Below are 9,677 nucleotides of genomic sequence, written 5' to 3' on the forward strand. Positions count from 1 at the left end.
TGGGAGGCAGAGGCAGGCAGATTTCTGAGTTCGAGGCCAGCCTGGTCTACAGAGTGAGTTCCAGGACAGCTAGGGCTACACAGAGAAACCCTGTCTCGAAAAAAACCAAAAAAAAAAAAAAAAAAAATCCTCCCCCAAAAGATTTCCAGGCTTACTTACCCCAAGGTGGGTTTGTAGTGCAGAGGGGCCCTCACCTCTGGGCTGACTTCCTGGCTTTCACTTTCACTTTGACTGGCCCCAGGAGGTAATGAGTTTTTCTTTCTTTTCTTTCCCCCCTTCACTTTCTTTCTCTCTCAGTGTCAGTGTGTTTCTGCATGTGGACGAGGTGGCTGGGTCCCTTCAGCCCTGCAGAAGTTCCTGGGGCCTCACGGTTCCTCATGGACATGATGGGGCTGCCAAGGACCAGCAAGCACATCACCTTCCTCCTGCTTTGCCAGCTAGGCGGTGAGTCCCCACTGATACTTCCCCCACATCTCCTGGGTAGGGAGGAGTCCATGGCAGGCTGCAGGCTGCAGGTCCCAGCCTCTCTGAGGGTGTCTCGCTCTTTGTCACATGGGATCCCTGTGGCCACGGATCTAACTTAACTCTGGTTTTGATTTTCCTCTCAGAGGAGTCTGACCCATTCTCATCTCCCTTCTTCTTAAACAAGAAAGGCTTAAGGGATGGAAGGCACATGGAAGACAATGTGTTCTGCACACAGCACGCCATAAACTCTCAGACACAGGATACACACAGGCAGATTCTCAGAACACCACATGGACCAGGCTGAGAAGTGCCAGGGCCCCGTGGATCTACCTCAGTCATGGCTGCTGTGTGCCTCTGGGCAAATTCTATGTCTCTCTGTGCCTCTGTATTCATCAGTAGGCCCGAGATCTGTTGCTTGTTGGCTCCAGGGATGACAGTCAGGACTGCCATAGCAAAGGGGCTACAGGCCTTTGGGGACACCATGTGCTAAGAGACTCAGCGAGAGCCCAGGACCCAAGATTCCTACAGAGGGCTACCATCTGAGAGCCCAGGGGTGGCAGAGAGGGACACGTGGCTTCAGGCTGCAGGGCTGGGGTCACCAGAGGAAGGGAGAAGAGCCTCACCTCAGAATCCAAATAGCCAATTTTGCCTGACAATCCTGATATGCTCCCAGTTAGGCTAACTCCTTGACTGGGGTGTTCTACACTCTCATGCAGGCTTCTGGGGAGAACCTGGTGCCGGGAGCACCACAGTAGAATCTGCTCATCTCCTGGGGACTGTTGCTAGCCCTGACTGCTAGCAGTATGCACTCACAGGGCTGTTACCCTCCCCCAGCACCCTCCCCACCAGCATGGTGCTTTAGGGGGAATGTGCTGGGCTATGCTTCTCCACTGGTTTCCCTCTCCTCTTCCTGTGCCCTTGGCGGTCATAGAGGGACCCACAGAGCCACCTGGGGGAGCTTATAATCCAGGGTAGGGAGAGGGATGATGGCTGAGAAAGGACAGACTGAGGGACGATGGATGGGTAGGTGGACTGGGTGGGTTAAGGGGTGCAGGGGAGGGGTGGGTGGGTCTGCAGGCAGCTGTGTTGATAGCAAACAGACATGGGGGTGGGTAGGCTGATGCTTGCTCCTGTGCGCTCCCAGGCTCACGGGACTTACTCCTGTCTTTCAGCCTCCAGCCGAGCTGACAGCTGCTGTGTGGAGAGGATGTCACACTCAGAGGAAGCCTCAGGTCACCCCACGTGTGTCCCTCCTTCCAGGCCCCTGCACATCTGGACCCTACCTGTCCCTTTCAGGCACTCATGAGCACGAGTGGCTCGGCCCCTCCTCCTCTGCAGCCTGGTCGCAGGGTTTAAGCACCTGTTATTTAGATGGGCCAATGTTTGGGACAATCGCCAGCTACATTTTTGCACTCAGTCCCTAAGGGGAATATTTTTATTTATTAACAAATATCACAAAAGAACTCCAAGAAACAGGGCCCCAATTCACTGTTGGAAGACTGTGGTGGGGAGGGGGATAGAGGTGGGGGGCATCAGGGCCTCACAGTCATCCTTAGCTAATGAGGTTAAAATCAGCCTGTCCTATATGAAACTCAGAAGCAAAGCAAACCTTGCAGGGCACTGGGCGCAGCTCCCAGAGCTGATAGGAAGCTGAGGGTTCCCAGTGTTGAAAACAGAAAATCTTCCTGCTTCGGGGGCCATGGCCTCATTCAGCCCGGCCGGTGCAAACACGCTGAGGTGGAAGTTGGCCCTGTACCTGAGCGGTCCAGAAAGGGTGCTGGCAGTGGGAGGAAGGCAGGCTTGGGGGAAGGGCATGGAGGCACAGGAGTGGGGGCACAGGGGTGGGTACGCCGTGGAGCCCCACTTCTCAGACCTCCACACTCTCCCACAGGCTCCTCCTTAGGACCCAGGAACTTGAGCTGCTACAGGGTTTCCGGGGCCGACTATGAGTGCTCCTGGCAGTACGATGGTCCTGAGGACAGTGTTGCTCACTTCCTGTGGTGCTGGTGAGGACCCATTCCCACAGCCTCACTTGTCCCCGAAATCCCTCACAGCCAAGGTCTGTGGGTGAGCTCATGTGAGCTCACACTGAGCATGGTCCCCACCCATCTCTGAATGTCAGGTACTGCAGAGGACAGACAGAAAACACATTTTCTAGTCTCTCTGTCTCTCTGTCTCTCTGTCTCTCTCCCTCCCTCTCTCCCTCCCTCTCTCTGTCTCTCTCTCTCTCTGTCTCTTTCTCTCTTTCTCTCTCTCATCTTTTGAGGCAAGGTCTAACTATGTAGCCCAGGCTGTCCTCGAAGTCACACTCACAGAGATCCCCCAGCCTCTGCCTCCCAAATTCTGGGAATATACAGCAGCTGACTTGTTTTCTAGTCTTTACTTCATTCTCAAACTGACGTATGATTCTCCTCCCGCCCCCTACCCAGCCACCCCCACCTCCTCGGCCTCATTGCTAACCCTCTCCCCCCTGCAGCTTTGTTCGTAGGAATGCCAACTTTAAGCAAGAGTGCTGCTGCTACTTTTCCTCAGGCTGGTCCCGGACTGTGCAGTTCTCGGAACAGGACGGTATCCCTACGCTGTCCAAGGTTAAATTCTGGGTGGAGTCTCGGCTTGGGACCCGGACTGTGAAGTCTCAGGAGATATCTCAGTACCTGTACAACTGGAGTGAGTTGTCCGTTTTACCTGCTCCTCTGTTACTACAGATGCCCCCAGCTCCCAGCCTGAGAACATCCCAGGTCCAGGGTGAGGCACTGGACATTACTGTGTGACAAAGCATACACAGGACACCTGCCACTAGGCTCTTAGGTTTTTTCTGGCTTCAGCCTGATCCTCTGTGGAGCTGTGTTTTCATGACTCATCGCGTCTTGACAGAGCTCTGTCCTTAGTGTGCGTGAGGATGTGGATTGTGGGAAGATTCAGGAACGGATGTGGGCAGGCTAGTGAAGGGGGGGCGCCCACCCTTCTACCAAGGCAGGAAATTAACCACGGCAGAGGAAAGTTCACTTCTCAGTGGGAAACGTTGAGCAAAAGCAGTTGTTTCAGAGGGATGGATCCTGCTAAGGATGAGACTCAGGACTGCTTCATACTCTGCCCAGAGCCACGCCCCAGCCCTCTGACTGGGTGATTCTGGGCAAGGACTCTGCCCCGAGCCACACCCACAGCATTTTATTCTTTAAGGTTTATTTATTTTTATTTTATGGGTATGTATGTTTTGCCTGTGTGTGTCTGGCCATTACAAATATGTCTGGTGCCCAGAGAGGCCCAAAGAAGGTGCTGGGTCCTCTGGAACAGCGGCCACGTGGTTGGTGAGACCTGAAACCGGGTCCTCTGACCCATGCGCCTAACCTCTGAGCATCTCTTCAGCCCCTTGATACAGCTCTTTTTTTAAATCATTAGATTAGGGATACGAGTCAGTACGTAGACACGAGCCTAGCGTACAAGGAGCCCTAAGGTTTCATCTTGGGCATGGCATACGTCAGTCGTGGGGGTGCATGCCTGTCATGCTCCCTGGGGGTGGGGTGGGGAGGATAGAAGAATCAGGAGCTTACTAAGACACCTTGTCTGGAGAAACAAACAAAAACCACGGAGACAAATCCCCTGTCCCTAACCCCTGGTACAGAATTTCTGCCTTAGTCAGGGCAGCCCATAGGTGGAGCGGGACAAACTCCCTGGACATTTGTACTCAAGTCACAGGGATGTGTGTCGACCCCCCTCCCCCAACAGCCAAGATCACCCCTCCCCTGGGACACATCAGAGTGTCACGATCGCATGGGCAGTTGCGAATGGACTGGAATGTGTCCAATGAGGCTGGTGCTGAGGTACAGTTCAGGCGCCGGATGCCCACAACGAATTGGACCTTGGTGAGTTTTATAGGTCAAAGGTCACCATCGCACCATCAATAACCCTCAGTTGGAATCTTCATCCTCAGAGCTGTCCTTTTCACCTCTGTTGCTTGATCCAATGCGCACACACAGCCTTCCCTGGATGTCTTTGTCTTGTCAGCATCTTTCTTCTTTGACAAACTCTGGGCTGCCTTTCTCTGCTGGGTCCCTGTGGTCCAGGCTCTGGGCTTCTATACTCTTGCTGTGTGAGGGCTAGCCCAATCATTCCCCACCCACAGTGTGAAGGGCACCTCTTACTCAGATCCGTTCTCACCCTCCCTCACCCAATCACTCCTCAGCCACTGGAGTCCCCTGGTTCCCTCAGTTTTCCTCTCAGATAAACAGGCAATGAAGTCAGAGGAGCCTAACCTGGCAGCATCCACCTTGGGAGTTGCAGGAGGGAGGCTCTGGGGGGTCAGTGAGGAGGGAGGGAGGCTCTGGGGGCCACTGAGGAGGGAGGGAGGCTCTGAGGGGGCACTGAGGAGGGAGGCAGGCCCTCAGGCTCCAGGACTCAGTTGCACAATGAGACCCAGGTGGGAAAAGCAAAACTTCCCACCTGCTCCTTTCTGAGCCACAGTACCCAACCTCTTTCTCTTTTAGGGTGACTGTGGACCTCAGGTTAACTCTGGCTTCGGTGTGCTTGGTGACATTCATGGTAGCAGTTCTGGTAAGCATTAATGAAGTCCCCCTGCTCTATGCAGGGCCTGTGGCCCTGCCTTGTTGGTCAGTGTGGGTTTATTCCTATTCTACAAGGGGCAACAGCCAAGGTCACAGTCAAGAGTGGGGGCAGAGCTCCAGCCAGGAAAGGCCTCTGGCAGGCAGAGCTCACAAGTGCTGTCGGGTGACCTGAGTCTACATCTGGGCAGCCCCAGCACACTGACACCGTGGTCCATGTCCTCTGTCTCCCAGAGTCCTGCCTCTGCCCTTCTGAGAACATGGCCCAGGAGATCCAGATACGGAGGAGGAGGAGGCTCTCCTCAGGGGCCCCTGGAGGTCCCTGGAGTGACTGGAGCATCCCTGTGTGTGTTCCACCTGGTGAGAGGGGCCTGGGTTACAAGTACTAGGAAGAGTTAACAAAGCCACACATGGTGGTGCATGCCAACCACCCAACACCGAGAAAGCTGAGGCAGGAGGATTCTGTTTTTGAGGTCAGCCTGGGCTTCATAGCCAGACCCTGTCTCAAAAGACAATAATAAAAGATATGGCTGCAAATTTCAGACATCAGGCTGAAGGGGTTAGACATCAGCCTGAGGGGGTTAGACATCAGGCTGAGAGGGTTAGACATCGGGCTGGGGGTTTAGACATCAGGCTGGGGGGTTAGACATCGGGTTTCAGGGTCAGGAGTGTCCTTCAGGTCTGGGACCAGCTCTGTTCTCCTTACAGATCTGCTCCCCCAGGCCAAGATTAAGTTCTTGGTGGAGCCCCTGAACCAAGGTGGAAGGAGGCGTCTGACCATGCAGGGGCAGGTGACTGTGCTAGCCTGGGCTAGGGGTGACAGCGGTGGGAGGTTATGAGGTTAACTTTGAAAGATGGCTGGGCATGGTGGCCCACACCTGTCATCCAGCACAGGTAGACAAAGAAAGATGAGGAGTTTAAAGTCATCCCTGGCCAACCTGGGCTACAAGAGACCCTGTCTGTGCTGCTAATGGGGAGCAGGGGCATGCCTGTGAAGAGGGAGGGTAGTGTCCCTGCAGCGCAGGTCTGTCCTGGATCCCCACGCCCTTGTCCTCTCTGCAGTCGCCACAGCTGGCTGTCCCGGAAGGCTGCCGGGACAGGCCTGGTGCGCGGGTGAAGAAGCACTTGGTACTGGTGCGCATGCTGTCCTGCAGGTGCCAGGCTCACACCTCGAAGACCGTGCCCGTGGGCAAGACGCTGAACCTCTCCGGGGCCGCCTACGACCTGGACGTGCTCGCCGAGACTCGCTTTGGCCGCAGCACCCTCCAGAAGTGGCCCCTTGCCGCCCAAGAGCTCACAGGTGCCCGGGTCGCTGGGGCGGGAGCAAGAGGGAGGCTGGGTCCGCTCTGCACTGAGCATGCGCGAGGCCTGGTCCACTCCTCACTCAAGGAAGACCGAGATTAAGTTAAGGTCGCATCAAAAATGCAGTTTCCGCCAGGCGGTAGTGGCACACGCCTTTAATCCCAGCACTCGGGAGGCAGAGGCAGGCGGATTTCTGAGTTCGAGGCCAGCCTGGTCTACAGAGTGAGTTCCAGGACAGCCAGGGCTACACAGAGAAACCCTGTCTTGAAAAAGAAATAAATAACAAAAAGCCAGAGTCCCACTTTGTAGCTTGTAAAGTGTTCAGTATCAATCAGCCTGACATACAGTCGGTGCTCAATAAATACTGAGTTGACCTCAGAGTGGGAAGCTGAGTCTGTGTGTCTGTGATTATCACTGACATGCTGGTGACCCCTTGTCCCCATGGGACACTCTGTCTCCTTCTAGAGACAAGAACCTTGAATGTCAGCGTGGAAGGCAATGTGACATCCATGCAGTGGGCAGCCCAGGCTCCAGGCACCACCTACTGCCTTGAGTGGCAGCCGTGGGGCCAGGACAGGAACCACACGCATTGTACCCTGATTGCACCGGAAGATGAGAGCCCTGCCAAGATGGGTAACATTGTCAGATAAACGTCTCTGTGATAACACAAGGTGGACTCCAACCTTCAGGGTCTGTGCCGACAGGGTGTCTGAAGCCCAGAGAGTCATCTGCATTTACTCAGAGTCACACAGCATTGGGTGGGCCCAGGCAGAAGCGGAATGCTGAGGCCTGCATCTGCAGCCTTTGCAGGGTTGCCAAGTCCTGCCCTGGGCAGGTCACACCACAGCAGATAATGACTCTCACATATTATGGTGATTTAAACATTCCCCGCACCACGGAAGGTGGCAGTTCACAGTTGCTGTTGGCAAATTAATGAGGCCTGGAGAAAGCCAGGCAGCAGGACGGTGCCTGAGGTGTCTTGTTTTACGACATCCTGCTCTGGGTTTGGGCTGGAGTCCTGATGGACACACTTTTGGGGTTCTTAGAGAACCCCAGCTGAGCCTGTGGAACTGAACACAGACTTCTCTGCATGCTATAAGGCTGGAGTAGCTGGATGAGGGATCCAGGGGGAGAGGTAGAAAGGTTTTGAAGCACGAGTAGGAGTTTTCTAGGCAGTCCCAGAAGGCAGCACAGCCAATGAGCCAGTGAGCAGTGACAGTCCATCAGTGGCCTCTGCGCTGGTCCTTCTAGTGACACACAGCTGGAGTTCTGAGCCGACCCTGGACAAGGAGGAATGTTACCACATCACTGTCTTGGCCTCCAAGAACCCCAAGAATCCCATCCTGTGGGCCACAGTCCTGTCCAGTTACTACTTTGGGGGTAACGGTGAGTGAATCGATCCCTTGGTGTCCCTTGGTCACCTTGGGGTGGCTGTGGGCGGAACCAAGGATGTGAGCTGGCCAGATGCTGTCTCTATGGATGCCACTCCGGTAGGTGTGGCTAAGGCTATACGTAGAGCCCTAAGCTTGTGGAGTTAGGGTGCTGGGCGGATCCAGGGCTGTGGGTGGGGCCGGCAGCTACTGTGGTAGACATGGCCACCGTGGGGAGGCGTGGCGGTGGGTGTGGTCTGCGTCATGGGGGGGCGTCACCGCAGGCGGGACCTTCCCTTCGGCTGCCCCACCGCTGACTGGGGCGTTGTACAGCCTCGAGGGTCGGGACTCCGCGCCACGTGTCGGTGAGGAACTACACGGAGAACTCGGTGTCCGTGGAGTGGACGGCGTCGCAGCTGAGCACCTGCCCGGGGGTCCTGATGCAATACGTCGTGCGCTGCGCGGCTGAAGACGGCACGTGGGAGTCAGGTGCGAGGGGTGTGGGGCTGTGACGGGATGTGGTGCACGTCCCGCTGCTGTGTCCTGAGACAAGATACAGCGACCCCGCAGCGAGTGTGGGCTCTACAGGGCTGCGCTGAGTGTCAGGCTCGTACCACAGGTCGTGATGGGATCCCTAACCCACTGCTGCCTTCCCCAGCAGAGTGGCTCGTGCCACCCACGAAAACCCAAGTGACACTTGACAAGCTGCGCAGCCGCGTGGTGTACAAGGTTCAGGTGCGAGCCGACACTGCGAGGGTCCCAGGCGTCTGGAGCCATCCCCAGCGCTTCAGCTTTGGTGAGTGGAGACATCGAGGACAGCTGACTGCTCTTCCCCTAACGACCCCACGGTGGGTGCCAAGCACCAGCCTCGGCTTGGAAAGGGGGTCCTGAGGAAGGGGTGTTTGGGAGTGGCGAAAGAACAACTTGAAGTCAATTGTGGGGTACAAGATGACAGCTCTGGGTTCTGCTCCAGTTGGCTGTCTAGATAGATCTTTGCTTGAGACAGTTCTCTGCTAGAGAAAATTCTAAAAGCTCTCTGGATAGTTCATGGGCTTTCTGACCAAAGTCAGAAAAAAATTCTTAGATTTCCCAATCAAGTCAGAAATCCTGTTAGAAAAAATTCTAAACATAAATCTTGAGTTTTCTGATCAAAATCTGAAAGCCAGAAAAAATTCTAAATACCTGTGTTGGCTCTCCAAGTTCCCTCTCTGGGCTGCCCCCTCCCCCACCCCCACCCTCGCCAAAGCCCAGTCTTTTATTTACGTATCAATTCATTTGTCCACCCCCCCATCATTCCTCAGATCACCAGCCCCTGATTCCAGCCTCTGATTCTTAGAAAAGGGCAGCAAGTATGTTCTTTTTTCTTTTTCCTTTTTGAAGTTTTTTTTTTTAAGATTCATTTATTTTATTTATATGTATACACTTTAGTTGTCTTCAGACACACCAGAAGAGGGCATCGGATCCCATTACAGATGGTTGTGAGCTGCCGTGTGGTTACTGGGAATTGAACTCAGGACCTCTGGAAGAGCAGTCAGTGCTCTTAACTGCTGAGCCATCTTTCTGGGTTTTTTTCCCCTTTTTCTTAACATTGCAAATGAATTCAGATGTCCGTCTGCCTTTGAAGCACAGAGAATAAATTTAGCTGGGTGAGGTCCTGTCCTGAGATTATCATTCCCTAAATCTCTTACATCTTCCTCAGTGTCTTCCTGACAAGCTGGCTCAGAGTGTAGCTGCCCCTGTCCTTTCAGATCTGTGAAAGCCCTAATTTATATATAATATATCCTTATATTTTGCATAGTTGAGAAATTATATATTCTTGAACTCATGTTTTTAGACTTCTTTCCCACAGCCTTAAGGACTGTCCTGAAGGTGTCAGCATTTACTTTTTTTTTTTTTCTCGGTGACACTAGACAGCCTGAATTCATGGACTCACGCTTCTTCTTCTTCTTCTTCTTCTTCTTCTTCTTCTTCTTCTTCTTCT

General features: G+C 54.1%; 1 protein-coding gene across 1 annotated transcript in view; it reads left to right on the top strand.

Moving 5' to 3' along the window:
- Positions 1-346: 346 nt before the first annotated feature.
- Positions 347-9,677, top strand: part of Il12rb1 (interleukin 12 receptor subunit beta 1) — a 12,236-nt gene continuing 2,905 nt past the window's right edge. The window contains exons 1-13 of the mRNA XM_028786097.1: positions 347-444; positions 1,638-1,697; positions 2,357-2,471; positions 2,942-3,132; positions 4,192-4,328; positions 4,950-5,016; positions 5,259-5,384; positions 5,733-5,815; positions 6,087-6,324; positions 6,792-6,959; positions 7,578-7,712; positions 8,030-8,185; positions 8,358-8,492. Of these exons, the coding sequence (XP_028641930.1) occupies positions 378-444; positions 1,638-1,697; positions 2,357-2,471; positions 2,942-3,132; positions 4,192-4,328; positions 4,950-5,016; positions 5,259-5,384; positions 5,733-5,815; positions 6,087-6,324; positions 6,792-6,959; positions 7,578-7,712; positions 8,030-8,185; positions 8,358-8,492 (1,678 nt within the window). The 5' untranslated portion in view covers positions 347-377. The remainder of the gene's footprint in view (positions 445-1,637; positions 1,698-2,356; positions 2,472-2,941; positions 3,133-4,191; positions 4,329-4,949; positions 5,017-5,258; positions 5,385-5,732; positions 5,816-6,086; positions 6,325-6,791; positions 6,960-7,577; positions 7,713-8,029; positions 8,186-8,357; positions 8,493-9,677) is intronic.

This window comes from Grammomys surdaster, unplaced genomic scaffold (assembly GCF_004785775.1).
Source record: "Grammomys surdaster isolate TR1022 unplaced genomic scaffold, NIH_TR_1.0 125429, whole genome shotgun sequence".
Taxonomy (NCBI): domain Eukaryota; kingdom Metazoa; phylum Chordata; class Mammalia; order Rodentia; family Muridae; genus Grammomys; species Grammomys surdaster.